The sequence below is a fragment of the Cucumis melo genome, chromosome 7, assembly GCF_025177605.1.
Source record: "Cucumis melo cultivar AY chromosome 7, USDA_Cmelo_AY_1.0, whole genome shotgun sequence".
NCBI classification, from domain to species: domain Eukaryota; kingdom Viridiplantae; phylum Streptophyta; class Magnoliopsida; order Cucurbitales; family Cucurbitaceae; genus Cucumis; species Cucumis melo.
In genome coordinates this window covers 384,422-399,673 of record NC_066863.1, presented here as the reverse complement: position 1 = coordinate 399,673, position 15,252 = coordinate 384,422, and the positions used below count along the sequence as shown (strand labels likewise).

The 15,252-nt window shown below is 32.5% G+C and overlaps 2 protein-coding genes across 2 annotated transcripts; one reads left to right on the top strand and one right to left on the bottom strand.

Moving 5' to 3' along the window:
• Positions 1-532: 532 nt before the first annotated feature.
• LOC103493811 (G2/mitotic-specific cyclin-2) lies at positions 533-3,790 on the bottom strand. The gene is made up of 11 exons (XM_008454732.3): positions 3,438-3,790; positions 3,177-3,240; positions 2,899-3,046; positions 2,676-2,735; positions 2,377-2,575; positions 2,161-2,286; positions 1,972-2,061; positions 1,341-1,562; positions 1,163-1,261; positions 893-1,071; positions 533-794 (listed from the first exon to the last, which is right to left on the bottom strand). Exons 2-11 carry the CDS (start codon positions 3,229-3,231, stop codon positions 650-652), a joined length of 1,323 nt encoding a protein of 440 aa, XP_008452954.2. The 5' UTR covers positions 3,232-3,240; positions 3,438-3,790; the 3' UTR covers positions 533-649.
• A 7,322-nt stretch (positions 3,791-11,112) lies between these two features.
• Positions 11,113-14,886, top strand: LOC103493812 (catalase isozyme 1). Its single transcript, XM_008454734.2, has 8 exons — positions 11,113-11,278; positions 11,701-11,797; positions 12,497-12,774; positions 13,144-13,920; positions 14,092-14,181; positions 14,302-14,369; positions 14,462-14,555; positions 14,654-14,886. The coding sequence occupies exons 1-8, from the start codon at positions 11,264-11,266 to the stop codon at positions 14,711-14,713; spliced, it is 1,479 nt and encodes a 492-aa protein (XP_008452956.2). The 5' UTR covers positions 11,113-11,263; the 3' UTR covers positions 14,714-14,886.
• Positions 14,887-15,252: the final 366 nt, after the last annotated feature.

Below are 15,252 nucleotides of genomic sequence, written 5' to 3'. Positions count from 1 at the left end.
AATTTAGTATAAAAATTGGATTAATAAAAATATATTTTTAGTTGTTTAAAAGTATTTATGAAAATTTTCAATAGTTAAGATATTCTTGAAGTAAAACTTTAACCGTTCTTTCCCAAACAGTAATGGCGTTTTCTAACATTTTTTGAAAGTTTGAAGGCATTTTTGAAACTATTAAAAAAGTTTAGAAGTATTTTTGTATACATACACATCAAAGTTGAGATACATTTTATATAATTTAGCCATTCTTTTCGATATAACAAATTTGAGGATGGAGTACTAAGTTAAACTCACTTTCTAAATGAGATCCACCTTTTAAATTCAAGATAAATGTTACAATTTTAATTTACTTTAAAGAACATATCACAAGACACAAAAATGGAGAAAAATGATTTTTTTTTTTTTTTTTTTTTGTGTGTCCAAATTAGAATTATCATTCAGAAGGAAAATAAAGAAGGCAGGGGCAACTTGTGTTGCTCTTTCTACAACAACATCCCATTTCCCCCCAACCCAAAAAGGGAATATCATCAAGCAAAAAGGTTAGCAGCCCAATTATAAAAAAGAAAAACTCAATTATTCTTGACACACTAAAAAAAAAAAAGATTTTTTTTTCTTGTTCCTTTCATTCATATATTCACAAAATCAAAAGATATCACAACCTTTCTTCCAATAGAAAGCTTGCTGGCTCACTTCTAGCAGCATATCCAAACTTTGATGTGCAATACTTCCTGTGAACTCCTGTCAATTTCCCCGTCCCTGCTTTCTTATGAAACCCCACCATCAGCTTTGAACATTCCCTAAAAACCACAAACCCCATTCTTTATATAAATCCATCCCATTGTAATATTTAATAAGATACAACAAACACACCACACAAACATCTTTCTCTACTTACAGAAGTTGTTCTTGTGAATACCCAGTGTGCCACTCACTGGTTTTGCTCCATTCTTTGAAGCCATTCAATGTGCATTGAGCAGTGAAGACTGCAGCAGCAGCCATTAATGAAGGTCTATACTTCAGCATTTCATATTCTACTAGACAGAGCTCCACCATGAAGAAGGAGAGGAGGTCCAGCTAAGTAAAAAAAAGGGAAATGACAAAACATCAAAATGTAACCTAAGTTGTTGTATTTATGTTGTGGCTTCATTCTGCTGTTTTTTCTTACCTCTCTATCAGATTGTGCAGCTTTGAGAAACCTCCTCATGAAGACATAAGGAGTTGGAACAGACAGATTGAACTGTAAAGTATTGATCATCAACTTCTCCTGCAAAAAACCATTCAATAAAATCATATCCCTTGTATTCAGAATTCTGCATGACATCAAAAGAAGAAAGAAAACCAACCATGTCAAGAACTTCTTTCCGGCTGTAGGCCTTGTCAGATATGAGAATAAGATCATCCACAACAGGAACAGAAACCTCTTCATACTTGCAGGCAATAAGCATGGCTGTCACTCCAACAAGCTGGAGTTTCTTTCTCACAACTGAGTGAACCGCCAAGAATCTGTCGATCAGGTTGACTGTTAAGTACAATGTCTCCTCCATCAGCTCAAATTTGTAGTGTACCTTTGAAGCAATCATCATGTTCTGCTTTGTTAGTTCCTTCATAATGAAATGGAGTTCATGTTCATATAATATAAACACTCTCTCACTTGTGGAAGTGTTTGTGGTAAATTAACACAAGCCTCACTGAGCGGTGATCAACAAGTATTGACTAATATTAGTTCAAGAACAAATGAGAGTCCATATGGACTTCATTCTTATAAATCATCACAAATATTGCATCGTTATTTCCCTATGTTTAGGACAACAAAACACGCCGTATCTCTATAGTCATACGAGATTGATCGTTTTTGACATTTGGCTTCACTCAAGGTGTCTTGTAGCAATAGAGATGATGTCCCTTACTACATACCGTTATCTTTTCCTTATAGTTGCATTTTCAATTGCCTTGCTACCTCACTACTAAACTAACCTCAATTAGCCAGTCAATGAGAATCCCTCTCATCCTCTCGTTGATATCTGCTTGCTGAGCCATGTAGTTTGGTGAGACACAGCCAGAAACCTGTCAAGAGGAACATTTTAATTAGATAGAAAGACCCTGAAAGAACAAGAACATGAGCTTTATGTTTTAGACTTGTCTGGAAGATTCTTCGCTCTTTACCTCGGATTTCCTATAGTAAGCATACAAGTCATCAATGTACTCCACAACAGCTAGTTGATCACTTTTATCGCGGCTGTCTATGTCAATGACTGGTTCTTCTTCTATATCTTCCATTTCCACCTCCTCCTGTAGATTACTTAAATGCATGTCAATGACACAGTTCAAGGAAAGAATGAGTGAGTTGTGATACGAAATGAAAAGGTTTCAAATCATTACCATTCTGTCAATTTCGTCCAACATTGCTTCTGTGTGTTGAACAAACATTGGAACTGCTGATTCACCCATGGAATCATCTTCCTCTATGGTGGTGTGGTGATCTGAAGACTCCTTTCGAGTTACAGCAGATTGCAGTGGTTTTTTATCTATCTCAGGCACAGGTGGTTGGTGCTTATTGGCCAGCTGAGCTGCAAACTTCCTAAAACAAACAAGAAAACAAAATGCAGATCAAGAAGCTGTGATTGAAATTGCAGACAATTATCACACACAAAGGCTATTTATGAGGCTGGTTTACTGACCGAGTGATGGGTCGATGAATTGGAATCGGAGGGTCTTTATTGTTGAGGAAAACTTCAGTTCTGAGAATTAAGAACAAACGTAAGATCTAGAGTTGAAACACAGAAAGAAACAAGAGATAAGCACTCGGGTCATCGATTAAAGCAAGAAAGAAACAAAAGATGCCATGGGGATTTTCATTGTCCTGGATTTTCTTAAGAACCAAACAGATTAAAAGATCATTACTCTGTTAAGCCTCTTTTCAGGACGGCACAGGGATGAGGGGCAGGAGGTGCTGCTGCAACATTTCCATTAATGCTGCTCAAAGCTCTGCGGTTTTGACCCATCCCCACCACGAATTTGCCACCGCCACCGCCACCAATTCGTAAATTCCCTTTAAAATTCATCCAGAGAAAAAAAAAATCATTTCCATTACAGGCCTTGAGGGAAAACTAATTTCAAATCAAATAGAAATCCCCATTTTGAAGAAACACCTAAAAAAAGTCCATTTCTAATTCAATTACCATGGAGATTTTCCCGTCCGATCACTCCAGGGTTGTTCTCATCCGATCCAGCCATTTCCTTCACCTACAGATCGTAACCCCCACAAGATTTCACAATCAAATCGCCATATCCACAGCCAGTCAAAGAAGATCGAACATTACAGTCAAAGAATACGAACTAGTCTTTCAAGCTATGGAGGGAAAAAAATTCAAACTTCAAAAGAACGAGAGAAGATTCCATCAAGAAGCGCTATACCCAGATCGTGAATCGCAAAAACCAACCTTCTAAAATCAAGAACTCCAAAAAATTCCTTTCAGACTTTTGATCAAAAAGGTTACAGTCCCTAATGAGTGCCAGCCGGTGCTCCCACTTTCAAACAAACGAGAGAGAGACAACTTCGGAAAACTTCCATCAGTAGCCGGAGCGATCTCTCTCCGCCAATACGCCGCCGCTTCTCACAGTCCAGGAAGTGGATCGGTGGCGCTCTTCTCCCTCTCTCTCTCTCTCTCTCTGGTCGTGGTTTTTAGTACAAAAGAAGGTAAAAGAACAGATGAGAAAAATAAGAAAGAGAGAATGAAAATCCAAATTCCAAACTGCATAAGCGAAATAGAGACGTAAACAGCGGATATATGTCCGCACATGGTCCTGCTACGAAAAAATTTAAATCTAACGGCTAGTGAATCATTGCCGTTGGATCTCTTTGATGAAAAGTCGCGTGGTTCTCTGCGCTCCTCAACGGTTACCTCTCCATGTGCTTTCAAAATTTCTTCCCGTTCACTTCCAAAATCCTTTTTCAAGGCTAAAACCGTCTTTTTCCATTCCCTTAACGTTCATCTTTTTTCTCATCCCAATAATAATTTCTCCTCACCTAATTAACCCATCATTCAATTGTTTCAGTTTTTTTTTTTTTTTTTAATTAATTCTCTTAATTCTTAGGAAAAGAAAAAAAAAAGATCAAACCTCTTTGTGGGTATTTTAAATTTAACTAACTTTAATATAATTAAATTGGTCAAAATATTTCTTTTTTCTTCTTTTACTTCTTTCATTATTTAAATAATATTGTTTAATTGAATTATAAAATTGAACGCCAACTCTACTTTAAAATGTATAAATACCATTTTGACCTTACATTTTAAATATTCAATTTTAGTTCACAAATTTAGTTCATCCAACCAATTTACTACTAATAGTTTCAAAATCCTTTTATTTTCTATTATCATCGTCTCAATAAAAATTAGTTTTGATAAATTAAATTTAAAAATAACGAAAAGTACAAAAACTAAAATTTAATTAACTCATGTATTTTTAACTCGTATTTTACAATTTAAATTATTTTTAAAATTAATTTTTTATAAATTAGCTAATTTGTTTTTGTAGTTTTTATTTATTTATATAACATTTATTTTTGGAAATGATTTTTTTTATTTGAAACTTAGGTGATTAAATTATTTGTGTATAAATAAATTTAGGATATTTTAAACATTGCATCCCAATTACTTTGTTTCCTTATTCCTTCCTCGTTTAGGAAAAAGTTGGATGTACCACACCCACCACATATATATCTAATAATCTATCATTTCCATATTTTTGTTTCTAGGGAGAATATCTTGGCAAATTAGGCCTATATTTACACGTGTAATGTAGGTCTTCTTAGTTGTCGTTGAGGTGAACATTAATATTGGTCGAAGAAAAATAACTATTAAAATTAAGCTGGGATGAATAAAATATTTTGATTCATAGTGTAACATCGATTTGGTTCAATTTTGGATTTGAATTCATATATATATATAAAAAGTCTTGTATATATATAGAACATTTGTTTTCAGCTTGGACATGTGACTTTTGCCTAAATAGGCTTTGAATTTTAAAACCAAGAATCGAGCTTAATATTTGTTTATTTGATTCTAGGTATAAAAATGATTTGGTTTGGTTTGTTGTTTTATTTTAAAAGACAACTCAAACTGAACCATAAACACACCCTTAGTTACCACGTCGAGTCTTGCAAGGATATAGATGATAGGAAAATTCTATATTACTAATTGAATGTCACTTATTTCATTCTACATAAAAGATTAAACCAACTAAATAATAATAATAAATAATAACGATAAATTACAAAAGTTGTCGATGTGAGTTTGCTCGACTAATCTAAAATATAAGTTAATGACCAATAAATCTATGATTCAAATACTCTTCTCTATATAATCTAGTTTATGAATTTTTAAATTTATGTTTACTAAACTTAACATGAAATATAAATTAAATATGTATGCCCAATCTTTGTCGCTCCAGTATTTTTATAAAATGTTGAAAAATGTACAATAAGGTAAAACCAAAGATGACCTCCACGTTAATCCTTCGTTTCCCACAGCATAAAATGTCATTATTACTGACAACGCATTCGTATATTTTAGAATGTTATTTAACTTCGCCACCACTAGTTATTGTCCTCTACTTTATAATCGTCTTCTTATACATCGACTAGATGAAATATCAACATTTTTACATTTTATTATCTTATAAGTGTATGTATATATTAAACATATAAAATAAAATAAAAAGAATTAAAAACTTAAAAATATTCCTTTTCATTAATTATTGGGCGTGTTAATTATTTATTATTATCCTTTTTAAATTACTTCCCATGGAGGTCCAGTCAGCACCAAGATGCCCTGCGCTCCACCACTCAGAAATGCTTCGATTGAGGATCGACACGTGGCATGTTTTGATTGCGTTGATATACTGCCACGTCCGAATTCTCTATTGCGTGATGGAATCAAACAGCTCTCGTGAATGGGTGCTTTTAAATGATGAGTCAACCGTCTTTGTCAGAAGTCAAAGGGACGCGAACCGTAGGATATTATAAGGGGATAAATCTAACGGTAGAGATTGCGTATTGGAGACAGTAAATTGATTGTTTATGTTTTTTTCTAATAACTTTGGTCTTCAGTAATTGGGGGTAAAACTGCCGACACTGTGGGTTGTTTTTGCAGTGTCTTTGAATAAAACATTACTATGATTAAACAAACTAATTAGTGCTTAAGATTATTATAATTTTGGAATGGGGACCAATATTGATTTTGATGTATCCTTCAAATTCGTTTGTTTAAATAACAAGATTTTTAAATTATAAAATGGAAATTAAATAAATATATTGAGTAAAGTTTTGGATTAATTATTTTTTCTCATCGATTTGTAATTGTCAGTTTGTTTTTACGTTGGAGTGTTTGTTTTACTTTATTAAAAATCTTTATGGGATGTGATTATAATTTAATATTTGTTGGAGAAGCGGAGATTCATGTTATATAAGTGATGACTTCTCCTAAAATCAATAGGAAATAAGGTTGAAAAAATGTCACGTCCCGCCCCGCACGTACCCTAACCTCATAATGCATTACGCAACTTGGTTTGAGCAACCCTAACGTCTTGCTCTAGAGGAGGCTAAAGTTTTTATACTTAAATTTGAACTCCTATTATTCAACTAAATATCAACGATTCATTGTGAGTTGTTTAGTCGTTTAATATGAGAGGTTCTTCTACCAAAATTGTGTAGGGATGACTTAGTCTTTATGTTAATACAAATAATCAAATTTTATAAAACAAATGAAACCTTGTTGTTCATGTGGTAGATCATTGCTCCATCATTTGGAGTGCATTATTCTGTTAGAGATGTCTCACCCATTGCACGTGATCAAAGCTCTAACATACTTTTTTTTTTAAATATAAGTTAGATGACTATTGGTTTTTTCAAAAAGATTCGATTGGCATGAATATTTTGTTTTTTCAATAGGAAATATACCCAAGGCGATAGTATTTCGGCCTAAAGTTTGTCTCTCTTTGTTTTTAAAAATCGGTATCAAATGAAAAGAACGTACCAAAATATTGAAAAATCTAAATATTTTGTATATAATATATTTTTTAATCGTTATGAAATACAAAATATTGAAACTATTTACAAATTATAATAAAAAATATTAAATAAGAAGTTTGGTAGATATTGCTATATTTTATAAATATTTTTAATAATTTTATGTTTTTTAAAATACTTTTTTTCATCTATAATAATTTATCGTTTTATAATTAAAATCAACTTATCCTTTTATAATTAAAACTTAATTAAAGGTGAGGGTGAATTTCTGATGAGGCTGGGCTCACTACTATAAGAAGATCCAGCTGGCCCAATCTCAAAGGCCCATAAAGTTACAAAATTTATCTTTACTTTATTTATTTTTTGAATTTTTTTTTCTCTTCCACACTATTTTCATCATCAAAATCTTTAGAGGACCTTCAACTACAAAATCACTTTATCCCATCACTTGTAACTAAAAAACCCGAATAAACAACTACCTTATTTTACGAAACAAAGTTAAAAAAATTTAGATATAACTTAAATACATGAAAGATAGTGTAATCTATAATACACCTAATAAAATATTACCACGTGACAATTTGATTTTTTCTTCAATTTTGTTTCAAAAATGTTTATGTGCATGGTTGTAAAGAAGGGGAAAATATAGTAGTTAGGTGTAACTTTTAATCATTGCTCAATAAAAAATTTCCCAATGCTTTATTGGTATTGGTATATACTTTTATCTCTCATACTTCCTTAATTTTCTTTCTCTATTTTATTGCTTTTTTGCTCTACACCCTTCGTTGTTTTTCTCAAATTAAAAACGAGAAGGAGAAGGAGAGGAAAATGATTTTTTTTTTTTTTTTGTTATATATGTATATATATATAATCATTAATCAAATTCCTTTGCCTTGTAATGGCAAGATATTTATTTATAGCTCTTGCAAACCAACTTGATTATCAAACAAAAGAAAAAACATTTTTATCCATAAACTTCTTTAAGTTGTATATATTAATTTAGTAATCTTTTATTATATACGTAATTCACCCACTAATTTCAATTAAAAAAAAAAAACAATACAAACTACCTCGTTTCAATAAAATTAGGAATTTCAAAATTTTAAGTTTGGTTTTCCTAAAAATTACCTATAGAACAAATTTTCTAAAATTCTCAACTCCAACCAATTCTTTGAGATTAGAAGGACACACAAAAATAATTTTATAATTAAAATTGTTCGATACATTTTTTAATAGTAAGAGTTCATTTCAGTTACCGCAAAAGTAAATTAACTTGCTAACAATATTATCATTTTTTTTAGTTGACTTTGGACCAAATAAACATTAATTAAAATCCACATAAATAAATATATACTCTAATTTGTAATTTGAATTGACGAAGTATTATCTCTTTTATTTAGACTTCCTTTCGTCTTTTCAATAAAGACCACAAGTATTTCAGTTGATTTCCAATAAATTGAAAAATAAATAAATAAAAAAGGAACCAAACCCCCACAAATCATAATTACTTAATAATGTCAAAATGAATATTGAGAATATTATAATACAATAAACATTTTTTTCAAAGAAATTGAGTCAAAAGAAAAGAAAAAAAAAGACTTAATTTGGATGGAAATGAGGAGAGAGGGGACAGCCGAATCTAAATCACCCAATTAAAATGTGTGGTTTGAAAAAAGCAAAAAAAATAAATTCCTAAAAATACCCAAAAAAAGGAAAAGAAAAGAAAAGAAGAAAAGGAATATGACAAAGAAGCTATGTCGTGGGCCCATGTGTTGTGGCTAAGCTTGGGCCAAGGCCCATGAACCGCCTTATCCCAATTGAAGCATCTCGCCATGTTCACACGGGAGCACACAGATCAAGGCCTTGTTAATGCAACGTGGAAGAATAGTAGTGGACCATGTCACTCCTATGCATGCGTGGCTGTGGTTTTATTTACGCTAAATGACCAAATTTGGGGATAAGGAACCGCGCTTCTATGACGTCCTTTAATTGTCTTTCCAATATTATCTTCAACCCTTCTTCGCAAAAAAACTCACCAATTAAATATTTTTCTTTTATTTCACGTACTAACATTACCCGCGGGTCCCATACCTGAAAGCGAAAATTTGTATCACGGCCCAAAATATCACCACTTTCTCCCGTGAGATATCGTGCGTTCTAAAATCCATTATTTATTTATATTGTTTTTCCTTTTCTTTAACAATAAATTCAATATTAATTCTAAAAATTTGATTTTCTTTTTATTTTAGAAAAAAAAAAAAGCATGTACATAATAAATAAATCATGTATTGTTCAAACACTCTTAAAATGGGTTTACATAAGACTTTTGAGTTAATTTTGAAAATGTTTTTAAAATTATCGAAACAAATAATCAAAATTCATAGATTTGTTGTAGAATAATTGTCAAAAACAACAAATTTGACAAAATATTTATAACATATAGCAAAATTTCAGATTCTAACATTGATAGACACTAATATGCTTCTATCAGTGACATTGTTAGAGAATGATAAAACTCTATCAATTTCTATAATTGATAGAATCCAAAATTTTGTTATAGCTCGTAAACATTTTAACGTAGTCTGCTATTTTTAAAAATATCAATTTGTTGAATTTGTAAAAAGAAAAAATCAACACCGACTTTTTAAATAATGTAAAAACCCCCTCTACTTATATTATTTTTAAAATAAAAATAAATTTCATTAAAATGAAAAAAATATTATACAAAAGATTAACAAACCGCGAAGAAATTGATAGCTTTTGATATATTTTATAAGTAGTTTTAACTTTTGAGTATATTCGTAAAATGTTTTCGTTTAAAAAAGATTTTAGATTTAAATATATTTTTATTTATTTTATTAGGTATAATTTTTTTAACAAATTCAACTAGGATAAAAAGGTTTTGTTTTTCCTTCTCTAAGCACAATAAATAAATGTGTTAAAAGCTTCAATCCCTACAAGTTTAGAGATAATACAAAGTCAATAATTGATTTTATCATTTTGTTAATAAAAAAATCTCTCAAAAAAGAACAACCCAACTAAATATTTTAATTTTAATTAAGTTCAACTGATTTTAAAATAAATAAATAAAAAAGCAAAAGAGTTAATTAATTAATTATTGTTGTTTACATTTAATTTAAGTTAAATTGATTGGTTTACATAATACGTGGATCCTTGTCATTTTCTATAAAATTGATATTGCCCATGTTAGTTAGACACAATATCCGATTAAATAAAAAAGTTAGTGAATTTCTTACGTCACCATTTCTCTTTGTGTGCACTAGCAGATAATTTTACCACAAAACACTCCGGCAGATATGTTTTAGTTCATTTTGACTATATTAGAAAATGTTCCAACGTATCTACGCTACATAAAAGATAAAGGTAATAAATTTTGTATTTTAATGATTTTATATTAATTATAAATAAATTGTTTTTCCTTTTTTGTTTTTGAAAAACTCCTAAAATATATATATATATATATATATATATATATATATATATATATATATATATATATATATATATATATATATATATATATATATATATATCTAGTAACCGGAATAGGCTAATACTAAAAAGTAAAAAAAAAAAAAAAAACTCTTGTAATATCATGTAATGCACGTCTAAAACTACTTATATATACGCGTTTATAGGTACGATTTTTATGTATGTGTAGATATACAATGTGTACTTCATATATGATATATGATTAGATGGTAGTAGATATTTTTCTAGGAAGGATGCCAAACCTATTTCATAAAAGAATAGTCAAAGATTAATATCTTAAAAAGGTTGGAATAATTTACCAAAATTCAATATGTTGGATAAGAATTAAATTCCAAAACATGGACTAAATTCTGTAATTTAATTAAAATTTATAAACTTTTTTTAATATAATAAAATAAACTAAAATATTTATAGAATATATATATAGAAAAAATCGCGAAAGAATTAATTTTATCGCGAAAGAATAAGAAAAAATCGCGAGAAAAAGGGGAGAAGATCAGCGTTATTGGGACGTGTGGCAAAGAATAAAATGACTATGAGATTTAAAAATATATATATAGAAAAAAAAAAAAAAGTGAAGAGAGATGGGGACGGCATTACTAAAGCGGAAGCCACGGAGGCTTTGCTTTTATTTATATCCTTCTTCCCTTTTCTCTCTTCCTTGATCGTTTTCTTCTTTCCACGTTCTCCAACCCTTACTCTCTCGCTCCTTCTTCCCTTCCTCCAATGGATCCTTACAGGGTATCCCCTTCTTCATGCCCTAATTCTCATCCCTTCCATTTTCAATATCTTTTCTTTTTCCTCCTTATTAATCTAATAACGCCTTTTTTGCTTTTACTTCTTTTCTTCAACGTTGCCTTCTTGGCTCTTGATATTATCGTTTTTTTTTCTTTTTTTTTTTTTAAATTTTAAATTTCTTCTTATCGACATCTTGTTTTTTCTCTGCTTTTGTTTCTAATTGTTTGCGTTTTTATCGGATACAGCTACACGGAATGTTTGAAAATTTTGTTTTTCTTTGATGTTTATTTTAGTTTTTCGTTTACATCTTTTTATTCGACGATAGACGAAGGCTTTGATTCTATGGAGGAGGATGTTTAGCTAGTTTAATTGCTGTGTATATTTTTGCTAAGTTTTTTTTTTTTCATCTTTTTCCAACGATGCAGCACCGACCTTCAAGTGGTTACAACACCCCTTTCTGGACTACGAATTCTGGTGCACCAGTGTGGAACAACAACTCCTCGTTGACCGTTGGACCCAGGGGTAAGAATTGGTTTCTGATATTCCGGGATTTGATTTAGTTGTTAAAACATCAATAAGATTATGTTAATATTGCGCGTTTATTATTTCTTTTTTGTTGGATAGTGGTTTTGATATTAGTTGTAATAGAAGAACTGTGAATCTAGGTTTAAAATTTAGTAGTAATGAATTGAGATGTTTGGAGATTCCCTCGAAGTTTCTTGTCAAGCCTCTACCCTGCATCTCCCGGCCATGCCTACGGAGAATTAGTGAGGTTGGAGGCTCTAATACCTTGTTATTAAAAGTGAAGGCTGTTTTCATCTTTGAAGATTTGTTTGTTGGTCTTATGTGCTTAGAAGCTATTCAAGTTGTGGTATACTTGGTTTGATGAGTGAGCTAGTTTTGCCACTTATTCGTCATGTGTTGCGCTCTAATGTCAATTAAGACCAGTTCCTGAAAGTTGATGGTCCATTTTGTTATTAAAGGTCTATATTCTGCCAATTCTGGTAGTTGTAGAATGTGAGAAAAAATTAGTCCCTGGAGAAGTTGTCCTTGCTTGACGAATATCTTCTTCATATCTTAATTCTATAAATTTTCTGGCAAAATTGTTTTAAATCTTGCTCTATATTGCAATAGATAAGAATACCAAAAATGTTTGATTGGTCCATTGTATTTGAAGGACGGACTATCGATGGAAATACTCATATATGTTTTATTTGGCAGGTCCTATTCTCCTTGAGGATTACCATCTAGTGGAGAAACTTGCTAACTTTGACAGAGAGCGTATTCCGGAGCGTGTTGTCCATGCTAGAGGAGCTAGTGCCAAAGGGTTTTTTGAGGTGACTCATGATATCTCCAACCTTACTTGCGCCGATTTCCTTCGAGCCCCTGGAGTTCAGACTCCAGTTATTGTACGTTTCTCCACTGTTATCCATGAACGTGGCAGCCCTGAAACACTGAGGGATCCCCGAGGGTTTGCTGTGAAGTTTTACACCAGGGAGGTGAGAGTTTTATTTGTTTATGCTTTTTTGGTTGCACATAATTTATTGCTACAACAATTCTGGCATTCCTAATTCAAAGAAGCATAAGAATGCAATTGTTGTGATAAGAGTAACTGGCTTGTCTTTTGTACTCCTTTAACTTGGTCCATGCCTATTGCATTACTTTTTAGGCTGCACTTCTACTACGTCCATTTGTCTATTAGTCACGTTTTATCATCCAGAAGTACGAAATATACTATATTTTTGCTGGAATAGAATTTGCATCTTTTGTGCATCTTTTCTTTTGTTCAAATGTAAAGTCACGCTTTCTTTATGGTTTGTTTATGCGACTCATGGTAATACAAATTTGAATCGACCTTTAACTATCAGGGCAATTTTGATCTTGTGGGCAACAACTTCCCTGTATTTTTCATCCGTGATGGTATGAAATTTCCAGACATGGTACATGCTCTCAAACCGAATCCCAAGTCCCACATTCAGGAGAATTGGAGAATCCTTGACTTCTTTTCTCACCATCCCGAAAGTTTGAACATGTTCACATTCCTATTTGATGATATTGGTATCCCACAAGATTACAGGCACATGGACGGTTCAGGTGTTAACACCTATACTCTGATTAACAAAGCAGGGAAAGCACACTATGTGAAATTTCACTGGAGGCCTACCTGTGGAGTCAAGTCCTTGCTGGAGGAAGAAGCTATTCGTGTTGGAGGAAGTAATCACAGCCATGCCACTCAGGACCTGTATGATTCAATTATGGCTGGCAACTACCCTGAGTGGAAGCTCTTCATTCAGACTATTGACCCTGATCATGAAGATAGATATGACTTTGACCCTCTAGATGTAACCAAGACCTGGCCCGAAGATATCTTGCCCTTGCAGCCAGTTGGTCGCATGGTTTTGAATAAGAACATTGACAACTTTTTTGCGGAGAATGAGCAACTGGCCTTTTGCCCTGCCATTATAGTTCCTGGAATCTACTATTCGGACGACAAATTGCTTCAGACCAGGATCTTCTCCTATGCAGATACTCAGAGGCACCGTCTTGGACCAAACTATCTGCAGCTCCCTGCTAATGCACCTAAGTGTGCTCACCACAACAATCACCATGAGGGTTTCATGAACTTTATGCACCGAGATGAGGAGGTATAGTGTACCTTTTGCTGTCTTATATCTAGAAGATGGTGGCGTTTCTTTTTATTTGCATTTCATGTGCATATTTTAGTTAATCATGCTCATGGCATAGCACTTTAAGCAAAACCAATTGCTTGGTAATTTGATTGTTCTGACCCTGCCTTTGGTTATGCTTTGCCTCAGGTGAATTACTTCCCTTCAAGGTTTGATCCTGCTCGCCACGCCGAGAGGTATCCTCACCCACCTGCTGTCTGCACTGGGAAGCGTGAGAGGGTCAGTGGTTGATATTTTTCCTTTTTCATTTAATGTTTAACATCAACTCTCTTTCCTATTGTTTGGTTAACAAGTATGCTAACCTTTTGAGATTCCTCATGACATCATTTGTTACACCAGTGTGTAATTCAGAAGGAGAACAACTTTAAGGAGCCCGGAGAGAGATACAGATCGTGGACACCAGACAGGTAACTTTTGTATATTTTTGGTTGTTATTGGAAGAATGCACCCATTGTTTTCTCTTCATGTAAACTGAGCTGGTGGTTTGTTTATATTGCAGGCAGGAACGGTTTATCCGCAGATGGGTGGATGCTTTGTCCGACCCTCGTGTCACCCACGAGATCCGCAGCATCTGGATTTCTTACTGGTCTCAGGTGCGTATCTTCGACATATATGTATTATGTCAAGTTGTAAGGAGAATTGTTAGTGAGGAGATTTAATGGGGGTTTGTTTTTATGGTATTATGGAACAGGCTGACAGGTCCGTTGGTCAGAAGCTTGCATCTCATCTCAACGTGAGGCCAAGCATTTGAGGAGTGTTGAGTTGGTAAATTATACGGAAAGGGGGAAGCCATTTGAGATGATCAATATATCAGTTATTAGTCCATCATGTTGTTTTATACCATGTTTTGATATTTGCATCTCTCTTATGTGACTGTTCAACTTAAATATGTCAATCTAATAAAGCTATTGTTTGTGCTTTTCACCCTCACATATTATCTGCAATGATCGATCGTCGCGTTTTTTCTTTTCATCTTTCATATAAGTTGCGTGTGTAATATGTCGGAACTCACGCTATATGAGTTTTTTACTTCAAGTTTTATGTGCGCTTAGTACGTGAGTTTGTTTATTTCTAGTTATGACTTACAATTTTGGTGATGTCGGTTTATGACTTATAAGAATGACTATAGTGTAGGGATTCGTGGAGTCATTAGGTAACTTTTGAGAAATAGAAGTGTTGTGTAATTTCTTGTATTATTGTTTCAAAACATTCATGAGCTTGAAACAAAATTAAATTTCTTGTTATCTAGAAACTTGTACTAAATACGTTCCAAATTATGGATTTTCACAT

What these genes read in the sequence shown, in the direction of transcription:
- LOC103493811 (XM_008454732.3), bottom strand. Translation starts at nt 3,231, where the DNA reads ATGGCTGGATCGGATGAGAACAACCCTGGAGTGATCGGACGGGAAAAT. An exon ending in CGGACGGGAAAATCTCCATG is followed by an intron (nt 3,047 to 3,176) that starts GTAATTGAATTA and finishes TGAATTTTAAAG; the next exon opens with GGAATTTACGAATTGGTGGC. An exon ending in CTTACTATAGGAAATCCGAG is followed by an intron (nt 2,062 to 2,160) that starts GTAAAGAGCGAA and finishes TCCTCTTGACAG; the next exon opens with GTTTCTGGCTGTGTCTCACC.
- LOC103493812 (XM_008454734.2), top strand. An exon ending in TTATGCACCGAGATGAGGAG is followed by an intron (nt 13,921 to 14,091) that starts GTATAGTGTACC and finishes GCTTTGCCTCAG; the next exon opens with GTGAATTACTTCCCTTCAAG. An exon ending in GCACTGGGAAGCGTGAGAGG is followed by an intron (nt 14,182 to 14,301) that starts GTCAGTGGTTGA and finishes TTGTTACACCAG; the next exon opens with TGTGTAATTCAGAAGGAGAA.